At 35.9% G+C, this 23,949-nt stretch overlaps 1 protein-coding gene across 2 annotated transcripts in view; it reads left to right on the top strand.

Moving 5' to 3' along the window:
* Positions 1-23,949, top strand: part of Sirt7 (sirtuin 7) — a 197,416-nt gene that overhangs the window by 62,924 nt on the left and 110,543 nt on the right. For both annotated transcript variants that reach the window (XM_067149238.2, XM_067149239.2), the window contains exon 3: positions 19,892-20,107. In XM_067149238.2, coding sequence (XP_067005339.2) covers positions 19,892-20,107 — 216 coding nt within the window. The remainder of the gene's footprint in view (positions 1-19,891; positions 20,108-23,949) is intronic.

Below are 23,949 nucleotides of genomic sequence, written 5' to 3'. Positions count from 1 at the left end.
GCAGGACAGGTTTTTCTCCGGGTACTCCAGTTTTCCGCCCAGAAGAGTGCGACAGGCTTCGGCAGCCAGCACAATTCCTATCCTCGCCACTAGATGTGGGCTTCATTCATTCCATTCCTGACCCGGTCGAATGACTGGAAACAGGCTGTCGATTTTCATTTTCATATGATTGAACGGTAGAATTCACTAGAAGCATATGGACTTTGTATTCAGACTGGCATTTTATAGTTTTATCATTATGCAATTTTAATGTAAATGTAATATTTCTACCATTATTGTAAAAATCGATGTGGTACTATATTTATAGTCTCACTGGAATATATGTAATCTTGGACAATTCACTATCTATTGATCAGTACCACGATACAATTTTATCTCACATAACATTTCATACATTTAACTATTTTATATGCACATTATCACATTACACATATAGCTCATTTTTTCAATATTATTAACAAAATATTGTTCCGGGATATCGACAAATAAAAGTGTACCTTATTTAGGCTGACCCACACAGGGTCAAAACTAGTCCCTTAACAACACCTTGTAATGTATACATAGGCATTGCAATTATTGTAAAGTATTGAGTAGGTGGAATAAAACTTTGTTAATTAAATTATGTGACACTAACATGTTAAAAAAACAACTATGTCTTAGTTATTCAAAAATGTACTTGTCTCTTTACTGAAAAAGTTATTGTATATGAAATGTATTGTGTCGCCTTAAGAAAAGTATGTACTGTACTGTCCCTATCACAAGCCAGAGGCTCATGGGACCTTTTGTCACCAATAAATAAATAAATAAATAAATAAATAAATAAATAAATAAATAAATAAATGATGCAGGAGTGCTCATTGACCAACAGATCATGAGCATTTCCATGGTGTGTAGCCCTGTAGCTTTGTCAGCTGGTCAACATTCAACACCTTTAAAGCAACAGGACGTACTACTATGCGGTATATTTTAGACTTCAGATGTAGTGACGTCATTCTGTCGCTGAGTTCACTTGTGACTTCTCTCCATCTCGTCCATGTTGCTTTTATCCTTCTTTGCACTTCATCACCTATCCCACTATCAATCTGTAGATGAGATCCTAGATAGCTGAAGCTTATGGTCTTCGGTAAGGTCTCTCCATCAACGTGGATGGAGCCATTGCTTGGGTTGGTATCTAGGTATTGTCTTCATTTTGTTCAGTCTAAGACTGTATATATATCTCACAGGAAAGAAATACTCTGTACTACCCAAGGATTTCATGACAGTGAATTCAGCAAGATACTAACTGATAAAATAACTATACTACTACTTAGTCATATTCTAATTATAATTTAATGAGAATAACAGCTAACTACAGAAATGTGTAGTTACACTAAATACACCAATACATAGACGACGATTATTATTATTATTATTATTATTATTATTATTATTATTATTATTATTATTTTCTTTCTTTCTTCGTTATGCCCGCTTACAGAGTGCGTTGGAACTTGTTAGCTTGATGATGGTTTTCGTTTCTTCTCCTCCCAAAATCTCTTCACCGGGCGAGTTGGCCGTGCGCGTAGAGGCGCGCGGCTGTGAGCTTGCATCCGGGAGATAGTAGGTTCGAATCCCACTATTGGCAGCCCTGAAAATGGTTTTCCGTGGTTTCCCATTTTCACACCAGGCAAATGCTGGGGCTGTACCTTAATTAAGGCCACGGCCGCTTCCTTCCAACTCCTAGGCCTTTCCTATCCTATCGTCGCCATAAGACCTATCTGTGTCGGCGCGACGTAAAGCTCCTAGCAAAAAAAAAAAAAAAATTCTCTTCATGAACTCGCCATGCTGTTTCTTGCGTTCTTCTGTCCATTGCTTCCCTGTGTTTCTTTTAGCATTTTCCGTGAACTTGTGCTTTGCAACCAGATTCCCAAAAGCCTTGCGATCCCTGATGATATCTTCTGTGATATTCATTTCTTTTAACACGTTCACTGTGTATTAGCATAGCGTGACATACCCGCCAACCAGCAAAATATTTGTGTGGGACTCTTTAAAAGTTGTAATTATCGAAGTTTTGTACGTTGGTAGGACGAGTTCTATTGAACTCGTGGACTTATACCACTCACGCGCCTGGTGTGTGACCTATACGGTGGTTGAAATCGAGAAGTAATACTGGTCATCAAACGGATTACGCGCCACACGCGTTGGTAGATTACTGTGTATTATTTACCGCGGATAGCAAACATGCATAAAGTATGTTACAGACATAAATATATTCATATTTACACTTCTCTATTACAGAATTTGACAAACAAAAATGAAATACTTTGGCTAGTTGGGTGTGTCTCGTGATGTTGAAGGAACCACATTGTCGGCCATCAGAAAAAAATATAAATAAAATGATAACATAAGCATCACGACACAGTCAAAAATAATTACTGCACGTTCTTTCATGTTACTTATAAATGTGATGAGGAATAAATAACAATTAGAAGTTCTTTTGTGTTATACACATATATGATGCAAGAATAAACGACTACTACAAGTTCAGTTCTTTTACTGAACACATTGCAGTAGTAGAATTTATTTATTTCAAAAGTGGAATCACTCGTAATTCTCTTGAAGAATTAATAAACAGGAAATGCAGTGTCTTAGCTCGCATTGAAGTGGAAGGGACTACTAGTAGACTTTTTGGCATTCGCAGATGACCTGGCCTTGTGGCAAACTCAGTAGAAGTAGCAGTGAAACAGCTCAATGCATTTAAACACCGGGCTGCCAAGGTGGGATTACAGGTGTGTCTAGAAAAGACAAAATACTTGAATATCAGGGATACTCCCAGCGAACTACAGTTGGAACAGGGCCAGATTGAAAAAATTAATAGATTTAAGTTCCTGGGAGAATGGTTGGAACCCAGATTAACAAACTAAGAGTTAGCATATCGACTGACCAAGAACATTTATAACAAGAAATGCCTCTCTCGTAACACCAAATTGAGGCACTACCAGAGTCCCACCCAGAAGCCCTATACGCCACAGAATGCTTGATACTGAATAGGATGAGGATTGTTGGACATACTGGAGGTCCAGGAGGGGAAGATCTGGAGAAAGATACTAGATACTAGTCGATGGCGAGTACAGAAGGCGACCAAACCAGGAGCTATACAGCCACAGCCTTTTTCCAGTCATTCGACTGGGTCAGGAATGGAATGAATAAAGCCCCCATCTAGTGGCGAGGATAGGAATTGTGCCGGCTACACTCCTCTGGGGCAATGATTAATGAATGACACATGAAATGAAATTATATTGGAGAGTGTTGCTGGAATGAAATATGATAGGGAAAATCGGAGTACCCAGAGAAAAGCCTGTCCCGCCTTCGCTTTGTCCAGCACAAATCTCACATGGAGTGACTGGGATTTGAACCACGGAACCCAGTGGTGAGAGGCTGGCGTGCTGCCGCCTGAGCCACGGAGGCTCTAGCTATACAGTTATATTGAAAAAAAAATCACAGACCTAGCCAGGAAGAGGTGTCTTGACTTTCTATGGACAAATCCCAAGGATGAACCCAACTAGGGTGACCTACTGGCTTCTTGACTATTGGAAGAACAGGAAGATAGGGACACCATGACTAACGGAAGTGAAGAAAGACATACAGGAACTGGGACTGACTGAAAACGACAACAGAAACCGAGTACCTCTCAGAAGAATAATTTAAACAAAAGAGGTTTCAGGACAGACCACCTTGGAAGAAAACAGGTGACCTGTGGACAAAGGAAAGGAGGGAGAAACATACTCAGAGAAAGCGCAAGTAGGCCTACTTGGCAAACCTCAAGTCCCTCTCTAAGCAGAAAAGTTGAACATTATGGTCCTCGCCGACATGGAAATATTGTTCAGTTGTCAAGATAATGAGTTAAATAGTGATCATGGTCACTGTTGTCATGATTGTTTTTATTAAATACAAAACTACATTATCATCGGCCATAAGTTACAAAATGACATGATCATCAGCGATATTGGTCAGGAAGATAATAAAGATAACCATCGAAATGGGAATCAAAACGCAAAGAAAACTATAAAAGGCAGTTCTTGAGGGGAAGTGAAAATGAAAGAATCCCCTGACATCAGATGCCCAGTTAACGCTGAGCTGCAAGAGAATTGAGTACGGTGGCCCACAGTGTCCTAAATCCATAAAATTGATGTACAATAACATTACATTGACTGTTGTTAATTGAGACATGCTCTCTGCCACCACTCATCTCTGTTACATGACATTACCACTACAATTGTGTAAAAGGTAACCTATCAGCAGCAGGTGCTAGTTGGCTCCAAACATGGATGAAGGATGCTTTCTGCAGGATTGTTAGCATTTGGTCTTAAAAGTATAACAAAATCCCATTCAAAAGGTGGCTCACCGTTGGTATTTTGGAAAACCACAGCCACGTCATTCATTCTGGGAGCACCATGCCTGCTAGGGTATGAAGAATTATCTGGGTATTGGTAAGTACAGAGCAATTGGAGAGGTATGTTTTTTTCTCTTATCTACGTTAGCGTGATGGCTCATTAACTGAATGGTCAATGTAGCAGACTTATGTTCTCAGGGCCCTGGATTCGATTCCCAGCCATGCTGGGGATTTTAATTGCATTTGGTAAATTCCTGTAGCTTGGATGCTGGGTTTTTTGATCATCTTAATAATATTGGCTTTACGTCCCGCTAATGGCTTCTACAGTTTTCGGAGATGCTGAGGCCGGAAGTTTGTCCCACAGGAGTTATTTTTCATGCCCGTGAATCTAGCAACTATTGAATGTTTGCGCACTTTCAAGTACTCCTGGACTGAGCCAGGATCAAACCTGTCAGGTTCTATCAGGTTCTACTGTCTGAGCCGCTCACCCGGTTGTGTTTGTCTTAATATGTACTCACTGGCAAAAAAAAAAAAAAAAAAAAAAATGTGGAAGAGGCTTAATTTCTTATATAAAATCTTAATTTATTCTGCTAAAATGTATTGGTTTTCCAGTATTCATTAACATTCTTCAAAAGCTAGGTGTTTCACTTTAGAAAATACCAAAACAAGTTTTACAACATGCAGTAACTCGCAATTTTCCTTACATTTTGCAATGCTTGAAATTTTTGTCAAAATTTGAAAGCCATTCTTCAAAAAAAGGTTTTGTCATCCAAGATTTCTTCTTTGCTTGCCCATTGTTCCAAAATCCATATTTTTGAAGGACCTTGGAGGGAGAGATTTGCTGATGACGAACGGCAGTTATTTTCACCATCTCCATTCAGGTATTCATATACGTATGTTTCATAAAAAAATCCATATTTTTACACCAAAACTTTTAAAATTTTGTTACTGAGAGGTAATTGAAGACGCTTATGCCACCAGATTGCTCAAGTTACAATTTAGGGGGTGTTCAAAATATTTAATTAAAAAATGACACTTTTTTGAGATCACCTAGCAACTACTATAATTCAAGTTTAAAAACTTCATGTTAATTCTGTATTGAACGGAGAATCTAATGGAAACAAGAGAGGTCCATCTCAAAATTGTTATAATTTATATTATTTATATTATTATATTATTTATGTTATAATTTACCTTATAACATTATATGGTATTGAATAGGTGGACCTCTCTTGTTTCCATAAACAACTATAATGCATTTATTGTAATTTTTCCTTCAACAAACAATTATCATTAGCTTACAATCACAGGAATAGAACCAGCTTCTCTTTTATCCAATCCAGCTGATGAGCCCAAATGGCACGTCTGGGCGAAACTCTGCAAAATGCATATAGCCTAACCACCCGAAAGCTTGTTCTATTCATGTGATTTTAAGATCTGCAGCCGTGAAAGCCATTTTTTATATTATCATTAGCATTCTTTATGTCCCCCACCAAATGCATTAGTTTATCACCATTACACTAAGAATTATAACAATATTCTTTCAAAAATGCAAAATTAAAAAAAAATCCTTTCTTCCCTCACAGTTTTTGAACAGGGATAGTTTTTCCCCTCAGTTTTAGTACAGAAATTCCAAAATTAATGATCTTTAATTTGAGACCTTTTTGATATAGATAGCTGAATTAGAACTTGACTTATTGTTGTTTGAACCTGAAAAAGCAACAAAATTCTTAGTTTTGAGTAAATTCAGTTCAAAGTTTTGCATTATGATTAGACTTTCTTTTTTTTTTTCCTCCCTGAAAATATTAGAATTCTTCTGCTGCATAGGTGGGACCAACCTCTTCAAGTTTCTTGTTCTCTTTCAGCTCTCTTCCTCTTAGGTACCTCCTTCACACTTCTGCACACATGTGCCTCATCAGCTTGTGACACTGTTGATGCTAAGTATCTACCAAGCACAATGTTCTTAAAACCTATTTTCAATCTTGTTTGCACAATTAAAGTGTAAAACAGCATCCATGACCCCCCTTTTGACCTTGGACAACCCCACATATGTATCTTTTCTACACCTCTTCCATACTGTAGCATTGAATGACTCATTTGTATTTTATGTAAAACCATGGAAGACATTTTGATAATATTTTTGGATCACAGAGCTCTTCATACACATACTGCATTGCATGTACGACTTCCAGTGATATTCTTGCTTTATGCTTGTAACTGTCAAGTTGATTTCTAGTTTTGGCTCATTGGTATGAACACCATTTGTCTGTTCCTATAGGGCATCTGTGATGGGAAGGCCTGTCTTTATTGGCAATCAAATGATACAGTGTTGCCCATGTAGCATTTGTCGTATCTTGTATGGAACTGCAGTTATAATGCAAAGCAGTTCCAAAATAATTCTGACACTTGTCTTTCAGTACCCCAGTTAATTTGCCTCTACCTCCCATCTTTTTGTTCTGTTGTACAATTTTTCTAAGAGCTGTTCCTAAATGCTTTTTCTAGTGGCCCTCACATTCCAGTTTGTTGACTTCTTTACAATTGTATGGATTGGAATCACATACTCCCTTGTAACTTTTGGAACCCTGGTCCCCATAGAAATCAACATACTACAGACCTCTACTCTCACTTGACTGAGAAAATATTTTTACTGTGCCATGCAGTTTCGTAGTAGGTAAATTTTTGGTACAGGTTGCAGCATGATCAGCCTTCCAATCTAAAGAGGATGGGGAATGCTTATCATCATTTGAATGCTTTTTATGACCAATATAGTTTCTGGACATTATCTCAACATCTAGAACTTTGCCAACAGATATTGAACATATAACACCAGACTGAAGAATAGCACGTTTCTGCCATGTAGACTACCATCCACAGAAACACCATATCCTTTACCTTTCTTCAGTACCTCTTGGGCAGCAGACTTCACGCAGTCTTTAGCATGGGAAGACACAATAGAAGATGAAGTTTGCATATGCTTATTATAAGCCTTTGGCAAGGGTGGTAGAGAGAGGTTCATAACACAAGCGAACGTTTTGGCCTCACCTACTAATCTCATGTTAGAAACAAGGCATCTATTTACATCAGGAAGAACAGAATGTCTTGCTTTCACAACCACACAATTCACATACCAAACCAGGAACTACAGCCCTTTTAAATCTATGATTTTTGAAGTTCCTAACCTTCAAGGAAGAGCTTTGAAAGCAACTAGGGCATGCTATAACGTTTATTAAATTCTGAAGGCAATCTTTGTCAGTATTTATATTAAAATTATCACCAGGTAAGTCACAGCCATCTGAAACATTCTTCATTATAAGGACTTACTGTTTTCCATGGTTATATAATTTTTACAACACTAAGCCCCCTTTTATACTTTGTTCCAAACCTCTTATGTATATTCCTTGTATATTTATTAGCTATTACTCACCTGTCCCATACTAACATCTCTTTTCATTTACCACATTCACTTGTTATTCCATAATAATCTTACTGTTAAAATTTCGTAGGATTTCATCAAGAGTGATCTTTGCTTTGATGTGGCTAATGATGACCCCTAGATGGGTTGAAACTAGTTCCATGTAATTTTAAAATATTATGAATATATTTTGTATTCAATAGGTGGAAACCTTTACTGTGTTGTTACTCATATGTTATTCTCAGTTCAATACGGACCAACAACATGAAGTTTATAACCCTTAATCTGAAACACTAGTCACCTGAAAGGTCTGATCTTTGATTGTGATGCACAACTTTGCCCAGTACTCACAACTTTTTCGTTGTTTTCATTTTCACTGGGTTTTTTGTACCGGTTACTATGAAAACTACATTGTTTCTTTTTCACATTTTTATATTTAGGGCATATGACAACTAATATACACCCAAATGCACACAGGTAAACAGGCAATGTGACAATATTTTCACTCAAAACACGCAGTCTTGGGAACCATGGAAGCTGCCGTTACCAATGAGTATTACTGTTCCAAGAAAGGAAAAGATGCATGTGGAGCCATTTCTGGAGAGCTGTTGTGCAACATTGAGCACCAAACTTGAAATAAAACATTGAAAGGAACCATGAAATTCTCTGTGCAGCGGCGCCATGGCCACCTCAGGCCGAGAGACATGGGTGCACTGATCCTTTGAAATATACTTTCTGAGCATGTTAATGCACGAAACATGTAAAAAAACGTATATTCTTGAAGCAGAAGAATTAAGCTTTCATCAGGAAACAAAAATAGAAGAAAGTGAAAAATTCCACCCAAAAAAACATTTTTTTTTCAAACGTATGTGAATACCTTTGTTAAGAAGGAAGCCGTAGTTTCCAGTGTCAGTTCAGTTAAATGCAACTTAAAAGCTTTTAAGTCTGTCAAACAAGTGTGTATTTTTATCCCTTGTTTAATAATGTGCTTTTTTTTTTTTTTTACAGGTATGGTATAGTGTAATATTTATGTTCAACTTGTGTATTCAACAGACCAAAAACCTTTTAAGTTACATACGAATACCTCAGAGAAAGTGACTGTTAAACCTCCGAAAACTGTAAAAGTAGTTAGTGGTATACCGGGCGAGTTGGCTGTGCGGTTAGGGGCGTGCAGCTGTGAGCTTGCATCCAGGAGGTAGTGGGTTTGAACCCCACTGTCAGCAGCCCTGAAGATGGTTTTGCGTGGTTTCCCATTTTCACACCAGGCGGATGCTGGGGCTGTACCTTAATTAAGGCCACAGTCACTTCCTTCCAATTCCTAGACATTTCCTATCCCATCGTCGCCATAAGACCTATCTGTGTCGGTGCGACGTAAAACAAATGGCAAAAAAAAATGTTAGTGGTATATAAAATTATTATTATTATTATTATTATTATTATAATACTGTTAAACGCTCTTTCAAAACTTTACTACGTGCACATTGCTCTTAATCGGCAGTGATTTCGATGGCAAAGATTAAGATCACTGCCCTGTTTCATCCATATTTAAGATATCTTTCATATTGTTTCCTTCAATAATTGGAGGGAGACAATTTTTTCCAGTTCATGAAAGTTACATCACTTTCATTGCCTGGTTCACCATCGACTGAAGAACAATGTTATTACACTTGCAGAACTTTTCCACCCAGCCATTCCTAGCAGTAAAATCTCTTACTTCAATATTTGCAGCAATTTCCAATGCTTTTTCTTTCATTAGCTGTCCACTAATTGTAAAGTTCTTTGATAATGCACTTTTGAACCATTCGAACATCTCCTGAATATCGTCATATTTTTCATGATGTTTCTTCTTAATGTTGCGATTCATGTTAGCATTGCTCTCAATAAAAATGCTGTCTGTTGATGTTAAAATGTAATCTGTTTTGCTGCGTTTAATTGTTTTGGCTATTTTTTTTTTTTTTTTTTTTTGCCTGATAATCCACTTTCTCTTTTATGGATCAAAGTATGTGATCATCAAGAGATGACATGATTGTTGCATTCTTATACATCTGTATTGTCAAAAAATTAACTGTTATGACCCACTCCCTCTTGCTCTACTTTTAAAACTGTACTGAACAGCTTATTTAAACTTCTAACTGATAAAGATCAGTGGGCTTCCTTCCTTATTGGGACTGGGAATTACAGACCTTACCTTTTGGAACAAAACTGTGGTACATAGTATCTCTTAACTCTTCAAGAATGTAGTAAGGATTTACTATTCACAATTCTTTCTTCTGTGTGTTATATTCCTCCGTATTTCACTGGGAAGTGGTCTTTCAAAAGAGTCTGGACAAAGAAAATGTGAGGCTAGTTTTTCTTATGGGCTTTTAAATCACTTCCTTCAAAAATTAGTCTTTAGGAACAGTTTTCTTTTAATGTCTTTCAGACAGGTCTCACTGCAGTATTCTTCAGTCCAATACTTATCTTAGTGAATAATCTTCCTCTTGACTTGTCTTTCCTGAGTGATTTTTTTTCTCCCTGTAGTGGTCTTTCTTCATGTTTTCTGGTTGGATCTTATATCAGTCAGTCCTCTCTTTCTTCCAGAGATCATAACAATTTCTTTTCTTCTTGTTGCATCTAAACAAATGGGTATCTCTTTCATCTGTAGACTCAATTGATCATATTTTGCATGTTCCATACTATTTTCCAGTCAAAGAAGCTCTTAATTCTGTAGATTTCAGGGACCTGTGTTCTCATTTTCTGACCTCGTCTTGAGTTAAATGTATTTCCCTGGAGTAGTTTCTAATAAATATGTTATCCATTTCCTAAAAACAATCCATGAACTCTTTCACAGATTTCTTGGCTTTTGATATACATTTCAAAAAAATAATTCATAACCATTTCTTTTGCTTGTTTGCAGATATACTTACCACAGGAAAAGGTTGCAATGTATTAAAAAAAAAAAAAAAAAACTTATTTTGCAGGAATAATTATAGTTCTGGAAAGTTGAATTTCTGTTGTGTGCTATTGATGTCACAAAAGCAATCAATTGCAAAATCTTTGCAGTCAAGTAAATTAGGCTGGGCTTCTCCATAAACAATAGGATCTGAGAATGAGCATGAAGCTGATATAAGCGCTGTTGTAGTGGAATCCTTCTCAGATTTAGCTGTCACGAACATGGTTGACATGACAAAATATGTTATATGCAGGGAGTAATGCAATCTCAAGAAGATTACTATTAAAAACTGGAATTGGAATAAGAGATCTATTAATCAGCATAAGAAATTCCAATGAATTAATAAAAATTAAGTTTTTCAGTCTGAAATGTGTATGCTTAGCTAAGATTTCATTAAATTTGTTGTAGTGGTTGTTGCATAAATAATCCCCTCTGATCAGATCATTCAATTATTTAAGCAAACGAGTAGTGGACAAAGCTCTGAACTGCGTCTTTTGGCTGCAAGACAGTGGCATTAATCAGGAACCAAATAAATATGAGAACAGGAAAAGATAAGAATTACTGTTAAGAACTTGCCTTAGGTGGCAGTATTCTCTTCGAGAGGATACTGTGTGAATGATATCACAAAGAATCAATCTTCAATTCTGTACATAATCATAACTATAAAGCCTAAGAATTACAACTTATAAGTCAATTTAGGTGACGGTATACTCTTCAAGAGAATTTAGCTTTGAGAATGAATACCACAAAGCGTCGACCTTCAATTCGGTTCGTATTATGTAGCCAGAACTACAAAGAATAAGAATTACAGAAGAGCACTCATATTAAATGTGTGTCAGTAATAGGTAAGATGGCAGGTTAATGCGCCTTTGTGCAGGTGAACCAGAAGAAGCAGGAAATGAGAGCCAGTGATATGTTGTGAATTTTAAAAGAAATTGTTTAAAGAATTTCTGGTGAACTTTTGGCACTTTCAAGATTTTTGAGCAAAATGGAAAGTTTGAACTGTAAAAATTCCCGGACAGATGCACAACAGGACAGGATGATTTATGGATTATATATATATAAATACGTCTTGATCTACCACTATGCTGCAGTGTGTTTGTCACAGTTGTCACTTGTTTTGTATATGACCTTGTCCTTCATAAGCACAGAGATTAGCAAAACTTCCACGTTTTATTTTGTTGGTTTTGTTTTGGTATTTGTCTGTGTATAATGTTTATTCATGTACATTACTTTGTTTTAGTACCAATCTACTCAGTATTTGTTTGACTTATTTTATGATTTCTTCCCCTTTTTCTTTTGTAACTGGGAGTTGTATTTAGGATGCCAGTGACAAGGTGACATTTCTTTTTGTGCTGGAAGTGTATTATCAGTGAATGATCTATAAATTAAATCACCCAGTCAATCATTCACTACTGATCTGTATTTAGGGCAGTCACCCAGGTGGCAGATTCTCTATCTGTTGTTTTCCTAGCCTTTTCTTATATGGTTTCAGATAAATTGGCAATTTATTGAAGCATCTCTCTTGTGGTTATTCCAATCCCTTTCTTCTCTTTGATGAGTAATTGGTCCTGTGTCTTTTAATTTCAGTTTTAGCACAACAGATGTCCCTTGCTTTACATAATTAATTGGTTCTACATAAACCGGGTGAGTTGACCATGCAATTAGGGGCATGCAGCTATGAGCTTGCTTCCAAGAGATAGTGAGTTCGAACCCCACTGTTGGCAGCTGACACCAGGCAAATGCTGGGGCTGTAACTTACATTAAGTCCATGGCCGTTTCCTTCCCACTCATAGGCCTTTCGTATCCTATTGTCGCCATAAGACCCATCTGTCTCGGTGTGACGTAAAACAAAATTGGAAAGAAAAAATTTGGTTCTACGAAATAATTGCTTGACATGAAATTGTGCAAAGTGAGTTTGAATTTAGTATGAGTGAAATAAGGAAGGAGTTTTCTTCTGAAGGATTATGAGTCATACTCTTTCTGATCTTATTTTTAAATGGTGAAGTTCCTTGTAAGTTCTTCCCTGCTCAAAGGTTGTAACACAGTTGTTAATTAATGCATTTGTTGGTTGTAGTAGTGAAACTAGAAGCTCTATATAGATGGATTAGAATGCTGAAAGAATTTTGATGATGAGCTCCCAATGTATTCATCCAGGTCTGACATACAGATGATTAATATCATATTCGCTGTTCCATTGACACCAGTCATGATAACCTCGAAAGGAAATAATTCTGTTTCCACTTTATTCAGTACTAATGATATTCTTAATACCTTTATCTTATTATTACTGTTGCACATATTTTTTGGTACATTGGTAACATTCAAAGAATAGAAAGAGAATGGGTGGCATACAGGGATGCTGTAGTAGAAAAAGCAAGGGAATGCTTAGGAACAGTGTGTAAAGATGGGAAAAGGTAAACATTTTGTTGGAATGAAGAAGTCGGGGCAGGGTGTAAAAGGAAAAGAAGATACATAAAAAATGGCTCCAAACGAGACCTAATGTAGATAAGACTGTACATCGATGAAAGGGTATCACTGGAGAGATGGAATGAATATTTCAAAAATCTTTTCAGCATAAAAGAAATATTTCTGTTGTCCCAAATAATGGAGCTCATGAGGAGGAGAACAAGGTTAGTTAACTCACCCTCAAGGAAATGGGAAGCATGGAAAGTAAATTACACTGTTGTAAAGCAGCAGGTATAGATCAAATTAGACCTGAAAAGATGGTATATAGTAGGAAAGCAGGGATGAAATGGTTTTGTTAGAGTAATAGGTTTAGCTTGGAATGTAAGGAACCTTCTGATTAGACTAAAGCAGTAATGGGTCCGCGCACTGAAATCAGAGTAGTTTACTAGCTCAACATATGGCACTGGATGCAGATTCAGCAGTAGAAATGAATACTTATCTGTGGAAAAGATGTTGACTTTGATCGGCAATTTATCTTATAAATTAAGAGGTGATTTGACAAAATAATGTGTGAACTTGCTAGGTGATTGAACAATCCAGCTGACATTCATTAGCTGTGAGTAATAATGTAAATGAAGAATAGTCTTTCTTTCTTGGTTGAAGTTATATTGGGTTTACTCCTTAATTTATTTATTATTTTGTTTATGAAGAGTTTATTGTATCCATTTTCAGCTATGCCATTAATGGTTTCAATTTCATTGTTGAAATCTGCACTGGAAAAGGGGGAATGTTGAAAGCTCTGTGAATCATACTGTTGTAAGCTGCAGTGTTTTTTTTTTTTTTGTAGGTTCCTGGATGTTAATTAAAAATAAAAATTAAAAATTACGGTTCCTGGATGTAGCGAGGTGTAATAGTGTTGATTGTCTGAGTGGGTTTTCTGTAAATTTTGTAAGAGAGTCTATTATTATTATTATTATTATTATTATTACGAGGGATTATGAAGTCTACATAGTTAAACGAATTGTTATTTTCGGACTCCTTTGTGAATCTATATACAGTATATAAAATAAGAGTTTTGTCTGTACATTGCTTAGAATTTAAAAAGAATGGTATTTCTGTTTCGGTCATGTCCACAGTAACAAGGAAAAAATGTACTTTTTACTTTTCCGTAATTTCTGTCTTTCTGTATGTACGCTTATCACAAGAAAACAACTGAAAATAATTTAATGAAAATCGGTATGTAAAGTTGGAGAATGAGCCACTACAATCTAACCTATAAATCATTTTATTCACGCTTAATGAAATGGAAGTTTAAAGGAAGGCCTAAAGTTTAATTTTCAAATATTTATGTTATTAGTGGTCCTATCGATAAGTACTACATAACTAAAGTTACATAGAATTAAATTTCTGATCATTTATGTCTAATATATTTTTACCGTTACCGGCTATAACAGAGATGATGATAGGAAAAACTTAAAACGGTCCACCTTTTCAATACAAAAATATTATAGTTTATTTATAACATGTATTTGTACTTGGAACTAGTTTCAACGCTGATCTGCGTCATCATCAGCCAAAATGTGGGAATAGGCAAGCATTTAGGCATTTATATTACACAAGGCGTTACATTAAACAATACACATCTTACAAGGAGATAAAAACATGGACGAGTATAGAAACAAATGAATCGTTGAGAAAACAAAAGTTATACATATTAAAAATAACCTTAACCACACATCTTGCAGTGCGAAAGTGTTCTTCTTGAATGATTCCTGAATATAAAACACACGTGCACACATTTCTGAAGAGCAAGCAGGCAGGACAAAGTAAAGTGAAACCTTAAGAGTTCTCATTTTTCTATGTTCTGACTAACTGATGAAGTCTCCCTTGAGTTCCTGATAAACATACAAAACAGGAAATTCTTCCTCACTCTCAACAATAGCTATAAAGACCAACGGTAAAATTTCATTTTAAATATTGTGCAGAGACGTGAAAGCATGATTTTGAACATGATATAACTCCTTCATATAACCCAGTTTTTTACACAAGGTGTTACATTAAATAATACACATCTTACGAGGAGATAAAAACAGGGACGAATGTAGAAACACATGCATCGTTGAGAAAGCAAAGTTATACATATTAAAAATAAGCTTAACCACACAACTTGCAGTGCGAAAATATTTGCCTTGAATGATTCCTGAATACAAAATGCACGCGCACACACTTCTAAAGAGCCAGCAGGCGGGGGAAAAGTAAGGTGAAACCTTAAGAGTTCTTCTGAGAAGAGTTCATCATTCTTTCTATGATCTGACTAACTAATGAAGTCTCCCTTGAGTTCCTGATAAACATACACAACAGGAAATTAAACAATACACATCCACAATACACAATACACATCCTTTCTCAGTTCAATACGGACAAAAATGAAATTCCTAGGTTTAAATATAACAGAGATATTAAGAATGTGTATTTTTGTTGCTAAGTCCATATCAGCGCCGGGCCACGAGAAAATGAGTGAACAGAATTTAATGAAAATCAGTATATAGAGTTGGGAGATAAGAAACTACAGTCTAAACTATAAACAATTGTATTCACCCTGAATGACATGGTAGCTTAGGGGAAGGTGCCTAAAATTTAATTTTTAAATTCCTATGTTATTGGTCCTGTCGAAAAGTACTGCACAACAAAAGTTGTAGAGAATACAATTTCCGATCATTCATGTTTTATTTAGTTTTATTGTACCGGCGATGGAGTGGTATTTCAGAGTAAAAGTCAAGGCCTACAATATTGATAGCTCATAAAATTGGTCAACAATAACATTACATTGACCATTGTTTGTTGTGTTCTTCTTTGTCTCTTATGCTGCTATTCATCTTTGATAGATGGCATTAGTGCTGCGTACTGAGTATAACAGCCTGCCTGAATATTGGATGATAGGAAAACTTAAAACGGTCCACCTTTTCAATACAAAAATGTTATAGTTTATTTATAACATGTATTTGCACTTGGAACTAGTTTCAACGCTGTTTTGCGTCATCATCAGCCAAAATGTGGGAAATAGGCCAGCATGTAGGCATTTATATTACACAAGGCGTTACATTAAACAATACACATCTTACAAGGAGATAAAAACAGGGACGAATATAGAAACAAATGAATCGTTGAGAAAGCAAAAGTTATACATATTAAAAATAACCTTAACCACACATCTTGCAGTGCGAAAGTGTTCTTCTTGAATGATTCCTGAATATAAAACATACGCGCACACATTTCTGAAGAGCCAGCAGGCAGGACAAAGTAAAGTGAAACCTTAAGAGTTCTTCTGAGAAGAGTTCATCATTTTTTCTATGTTCCGACTAACTAATGAAGTCTCCCTTGAGTTCCTGATAAACATACACAACAGGAAATTCTCCTTCACTCTCAACAATAGCTATAAAGACCAACGGTAAAATTTCATTTTAAATATTGTGCAGAGACGTGAAAGCATGATCTTGAACATGATATAACTCCTTCATATAACCCAATTTTTTACACAAGGTGTTACATTAAATAATACACATCTTACGAGGAGATAAAAACAGGGACGAATGTAGAAACACATGCATCGTTGAGAAAGCAAAAGTTATACATATTAAAAATAAGCTTAACCACACAACTTGCAGTGCGAAAATATTTGCCTTGAGTGATTCCTGAATACAAAACGCACGCGCACACACTTCTAAGGAGCCAGCAGGCAGGAAAAAGTAAGGTGAAACCTTAAGAGTTCTTCTGAGAAGAGTTCATCATTCTTTCTGTGTTCCGAATAACTAATGAAGTCTCCCTTGAGTTCCTGATAAACATACACAACAGGAAATTAAACAATACACATCTTACAAGGAGATAAAAACAGGGAAAGTTATACATATTAAAAATAACCTTAACCACACATCTTGTAGTGTGAAAATATTCGTCTTGAATGATTCCTGAATACAAAACACACACATGCACACATTTCTGAAGAGCCAGCGGGCAGGAAAAAGTAAAGTGAAACCTTAAGAGTTCTTCTGAGAAGAGTTCATCATTTTTTCTATGTTCCGACTAACTAATGAAGTCTCCCTTGAGTTCCTGATAAACATACACAGCAGGAAATTCTCCTTCACTCTCAACAATAGCTATAAAGACCAACGGTAAATTTCATTTTAAATATTGTGCAGAGACGTGAAAGCATGATCTTGAACATGATATAACTCCTTCATTTAACCCCAATTTTTACACAAGGTGTTACATTAAACAATACACATCTTACGAGGAGATAAAAACAGGGACGAATGTAGAAACAAATGCAGCGTTGAGAAAGCAAAAGTTATACGTATTAAAATAAGCTTAACCACACAACTTGCAGTGCGAAAATATTTGCCTTGAATGATTCCTGAATACAAAACGCACGCGCACACATTTCTAAAGAGCCAGCAGGCAGGGAAAAGTAAGGTGAAACCTTAAGAGTTCTTCTGAGAAGAGTTCATCATTCTTTCTATGTTCCGACTAACTAATGAAGTCTCCCTTGAGTTCCTGATAAACATACACAACAGGAAATTCTCCTTAACTCTCAACAAAAGCTATAAAAGACCAACGGTAAATTGTATTTTAAATACTGTGCAGAGATGTGGAAGCATGATCTTGAACATGATATAACTTCTTCATTTGACCACCTTTGAAAGTCTCTCTCTGTATTACATAGCTTCATTAATACACCATTCTGTAGATGCACAAAATAATCTTGTAATCTTCACAGGTCCGGTATTCAGCCCGACAAGAATATAAAATAGGTATTAAGGAATACGTTGTTGAGAGTTTGGAGGTAACACGTAACGCTGCAACAATACACCACAAATACTGGCACAGTCAAGAAATAGATTTCGAGCCACATCAATATCAATGTGACACACCTTCAGACAAATTCACTCAATCCGAATTGAATGATCTGATAAGGAAGGGACTTAGAGCTAACCAAAGAAAAAAGTGAATTACTTGATTCAAGATCGCGCAAACAGAATATGTTGGCACACGGTGTTACATTTTCCTGGTACCGAAATTGTGACAAAGAATTCCAAAAGTATTATACTCAAGAAGATGAACTTGCATTTTGTACGGATGTTTCAAATCTTCTACGTCAATCAGGACAGAAAGAGTGTGATCCTAGTAACTGGCGTGTTTTTATTGACTCTTCCAAAAGAAGTTTAAAGGCTTATTGCTTCATAATACAAATGTTCTGGCATCCGTACCACTTGCACACTCCACAAAAATGTCTGAAACATAGGAGACCTTAAAGTTGGTGCTTGAAAAAATTAAATATCTCGAGCATGGGTGGCAAATTTGCGGTGATATGAAGATCATTGGATTGTTGCTAGGACTACAAAAAGGCTATACAAAATTTTCTTGTTTCCTATGCAAATGGGATAGCAGGGCACGGGATAAACATTGGGATACAGTGAATTGGCCAGAAAGGAAACAACTACAACCAGGATAAAAATTTCACAGACACGATGACCAAAATTGAGAAAGAAGCATGGAGCGCATTAAAATTCCTTGGCAACATTAAGGACCCTCAGTACAAAGAAATTGTAAGGAAAATATTGATAAAGTTTAAGGAACTCGGTTGTAATATGAGCCTTAAGCTTCATTTCTTAGCTTTGTATCTGGATTATTTCCCTCCAAATTTAGGAGCTGTCAGTGAAGAACAAGGTGAAAGGTTTCACCAGGATTTCAAAGATGCAGAACGACGCTATCAGGGACGTTGGGATGTAAATATGATGGCCGATTACTATTGGTCGATTACACAAGACGACCCTTCTAGAGATCATTCAAGAACTTAAAAAACTCGGAAATTCCACAGAAAACGGTAAAAGACGGAGGTTTGAATCTAACCTGCACATAATATAAGTAACAGAACTATGTATGTTTAACCATGTAATTTTTATTCAAGGTACGGTTATATTAATTTAAAAGTAACTGTACAGCCGAAACTAAATTGGCGCTTTATGCTTCAGTTTCATGAATTGCAATATACATTAAAAATATAATACAAACCATCTACTTGCTTACAAAGCAGCATTTTGGTGTATTTAATGCATGCAAAATATTATTACGTTTTGCAAGCTGAAATTTACATTAATATATCAAATTTAATCAATACTAAGTATCAACAATTTTACATAAGAACAAATTAACATTTTGTAAAATTGCCACTAAACCAGACATGATACGCCAAAACTACTTTTTTCTCAAATTCTGCGTTAAGAAATTCATAAAACCCACCTATTTTCCTTTTTACTGCACGAAAAGTTTTTTTTGCAGGCTAGTGTTATATACTGTTACACTAACTAAACTCATATTAATATATGTACAGCACATGTTTCATGACATAACCTCACAAGTAATATGATTGTCTATAAATAATAATAATAATAATAATAATAATAATAATAATAATTTACTAATACTAAATGAATGTAAACACTCCATAACCATACCTCACAGGTCATAATAATAATAATAATAATAATAATAATCATAAAATAATAATAATAATGATTAGAGCTCGATACTGGCATTATTTACCCATGGGTTAAAGAATATTGCTTTCAAGTTATATCAGTCTATTACACTTGCATCACTGTGAGCGCTCGAAAAATACACACACCAATACTTTATCTGAAATACTTTTATGTACGGTCAATCCCGGTACAATATTTATATACTTTTTTTTTTTTTTTTAAATTTTCAGAATTGAGAAGCGCCAACGAATTAAGGAACGCCTGCAGGAAGTTGAGGATCCTCCTGGAGTTTTGGCAGAAAAATGTGTTGCACTTGCCGAAGCATTATCAAATTCCAGTCAGTTAGTTGTGTACACTGGTGCAGGAATTAGTACAGCAGCTTGCATACCTGATTATCGAGGGAAGAATGGGATTTGGACACTTTTACAGCAAGGAAAGGACATAGGGTAAGTAGTAGAAATGACTAGAAGTAACTTTTGTTGAACCCCGAGCAAGATACCACAGTATTAAAAAAACAAAAACAAAAATAATAATTATTTTGATCTAGCCCACATGACTGGCTGAGGTGGTTGGAATGTTTCAGGTGTTCTGAATTCATGATATATATATTTATGGAACCAAAGTTTGGAGTAAAGAAGTTATGACCAGTCATTGACATCATTGCCGTGCGCTTTATTGATGCTGCAACAGCTGCAGTGCATTATTTCACAGATCTTAGAAAGAAGTTCATTAATGATTTCAGTGTTTGGGAAATTGGTACTGCTCAGAGTTGAGGCATAATGCTTTTGCTTGAATATTGAATACTATTATAAACCTGTAGCTTGATAAAATACCTTAGTTTGGCATTTCAGAAACATTGTGAAATGATTTCCATCCAGTTTGTTCATCAGTTCAAAGTTACTGCTCACTAACTTCTAAATATTTTTGTGATCTTTACAACCCATAATTTTGAAAACCGTTGAGGTTAAAATGTTCCGAGCACTACCCCCCTCCCTTCCCCACTTAAATGATGGTTTCATATATGAGGAAAAATTCTTTGTTAAAATGACTTCTATTATCTGCAAAAGTTGGCAGAAAAACCGTACAGAACTACATGTTTCTTTTTGAAGTACAGTAGAAGCCTGTTATAGTGAGAATTCGTAATGGTGAAAAATTTACTCGCTATAGCGGATTGTTGTAATATCCAACTTTTCGTAAAAGTCGGGGGGGGGGGTGTAAATCCCCACACACATTAACGTCTCTATGAAATGACAATCAATTTGTTCAAAATTTTCGTTTTTGCAGATATCCATACTACAGCTTACTCAATTATTTTTCTGGTTCCAAGATGTGAACGTGTATGTTCTTTTTCATTCTGAAAAATTGGAGTAGTATTGTTCCAGTGGCTTATGTGGCAAACGTTTCAGTTTTCTTATTCAAACAGCATCACCTGACCTACCCTTTACCTTATATATATCATGAAAACATATTTCAAGCATTAGTAATGATAACCTTTTCGCTATAAATTTACATTATTATTGAACTTGACCATGTTCAGTCTCTGTTAGATCCATATTGACTACTAATGATTTAACAGCCTGTGAGAAAACAGAGCTAATAAGGATCTGCCCATTAATACAATTGATTTGCACAAGTAGTAAATGGTGATTAATAATTTAATTCATTTCATCATCGTACATGTTTCAAGAAAATGATCATTCCTCTTCTTCAGCGATAATAGAAAAAAACAGTCAAAATCTTCAAGATACAGTGAGACCTTGTTAGTGTGTTCCTTATTGAGGCGATTTTTTGCTTAACACATCGTAAATTGAAGTTCCCGATTCACGTTGTATTAAATCTGTATAAAAATACCTAACATTTATCGTGTCACAAATTTTCACTAATATTGCTTAGTGCGATCACATTTTTCCTAATGTTAAAATTATTCTTTGTCCTCTCGTGTGAAAGAAACATTAATTCCAACACAGATTAGAGCCCTTGCCACAGGAGACAGGTCGGGGAAAGTTACATGAAAACTGGAAATTGCCTTGAATTCCTGAACTTTATAGGGTAAATTACACCTTCGAGAAGGCATAAGCTTTAGAAAGTTCAGTTTTGCCTTCCGGTTTTCACTGATATTGCTGAATAACCCCGTAAGCCTGTTTAGCATTCCATTCAGAAGTTAGAAATTTATTCTGTGTTGAGTGATACAGTGAAGGGTAGCGAATATTTATTGTGTGATGGACAACCTGCGATTAGGAACATAATCGTGTGAAGTTCACTAGTGTGGTGCATGTTTGTCTTGTGGTAGCCTAGTTATGGACACTGAAAAAAGTCCTTAAATTGTTTACTGATGAAGATAAAATTAAAATCCAGGAAGTGGACAGGCATCTTCAGCTTTCAGCGGTGGTGTGTATGTTGAAACTCGCACCTCTGAGTTCTAACTCATTGATCACTTTTTTTTTTACAATTTGCTTTACGTCACACTGACACAGATAGGTCTTATGGCGACGATGGAATAGGAAAGGGTTAGGAGTGGGAAGGAAGCGGCTGTGGCTTTAATTAAGGTACAGCCCCAGCATTTGCCTGGTGTGAAGATAGGAAACCACAGAAAACCATCTTCAGGGCTGCCAATAGTGGGGTTCGAACCCACTACTCCCAGATGCAAGCTCACATCTGCGTGCCCCTAACCGCATGGCCAACTCGCCCAGTGACTTGTCGATCAGAGTGTTGTCGCATTCAATATGACTGTCAAAGTCATTCTCTCGTACATGGCCGGGTTTAACCTTCAAGTAATTCATGGTCAAGAGTGTGACCAAAAAACAATGTTTAATAATGCACTGGTCCAAATTATATGGCTTCAGTTGACATTTGTTTTAGAAAGAGTGTGATCTGCAGTAATGTACTGATACTTTTATAGGCCCCAGTACAAATGTTTTTATATTTTGTTGTCTGGTGTTTTACACTAACTTCTGAAATCAGTCATCTGCCCTGTGCTGTATTGTGTAACACATTCTTATTGACTTTCAGTACATAGCATTAAAATTAAGCGATCGTTTACTTCAGCTTTTATTTCTAACGAGTGAATTCCTACTACTGGCCATGTTATTTATGCATTTATTATGGAAACGTACTCTTTCATTTCAAATTGTGTTTACAGAACACTAGTCGATGAGCATTACTAATCGACTCCGACATTGCCTTCGAGTTTGAAATATTGACGAGAGAGCTTGCTTGTGCACATAGAAAAAAAAAACCATACCGGAAAGGATTGATCGCATTCAATATAATCGCTGGAGTGCATAAATATCAATAATGGAAAAATATAACGCACGCCTAATTGCTTATAATAACGGATGCATCAGTGATAGGGTTCTCGATGTAACCCAGGGTTAATACACAGTTTAATTATAGGAATTTTCAAGGGACAGGGAAAAAAACCTGGCTGTTGTTTCAACAGAGTTTAGCTATATGCCGTATTCGCCGTAGCGGACTTCTACTGTATATTCTTGTCCCTGTGGTAGTAAGAACAGTGGAGATTTATAAAAATGTTGCTAGATCCTCTAAAATTTCACATCTTCCGATTTTCAAAAATATTCCAGAAAATACAAAATTAAATCGACAGTCATCCAAATTATGTTTGGTCCTCACTTCATAATCACAAGTGACTAGATGAAAACATCTATAATAGCATTTCAATGCAATATATGTTTTTGACACATTAACGTTAAGGTATATAATTGCTTTTCATTGGTAAACTGCAAAAATTCAATATAAATGTTTCTAGTTGTAATAGGCTAGCAATGTGCATAATTGCATTTGTGGATGAGAACCAAATATATCTACAGTTATAGTACCGTTTATTTGTCCTGCTATTGGGGTGACATATTTATATATATCCAATCAATTGATCTTCATTTATCTGTATTTAGTACAGATTCCCTATCAACTTTACCTAGTTTTTTCTTAAATGTTTTCAAAGATCTTGGAAATTTACCGAACATTTCTGTTGAAAAATTATTCTAATCTCCAATTCCTCTTTTTGCCACAATTTGTCCACTTGAATTCCAACTCTATCTTCATATTACGATCCTGCCTTTAAAAGTTCTACTCAAGAGCTTATTCGTCTACTAATGTCATTGCATGTCATCTCTCCACTGACAGCTCAGAACATACCGCTTAGAGGAGCAGCTTGTCTCAGTCCCAAGAACAATTCTCTTTTGTCAGAAATCTCACCAGGACAAATTGTGCTGCTTTCCTTTAGATCATTTCCAATTCCCAAACCAGGTAGTTGTGGTGAGGGTTCCTA

This window comes from Anabrus simplex, chromosome 6 (genome assembly GCF_040414725.1).
Source record: "Anabrus simplex isolate iqAnaSimp1 chromosome 6, ASM4041472v1, whole genome shotgun sequence".
Taxonomy (NCBI): Eukaryota; Metazoa; Arthropoda; class Insecta; order Orthoptera; family Tettigoniidae; genus Anabrus; species Anabrus simplex.
This window is presented reverse-complemented; position numbering and strand designations above follow the sequence as displayed.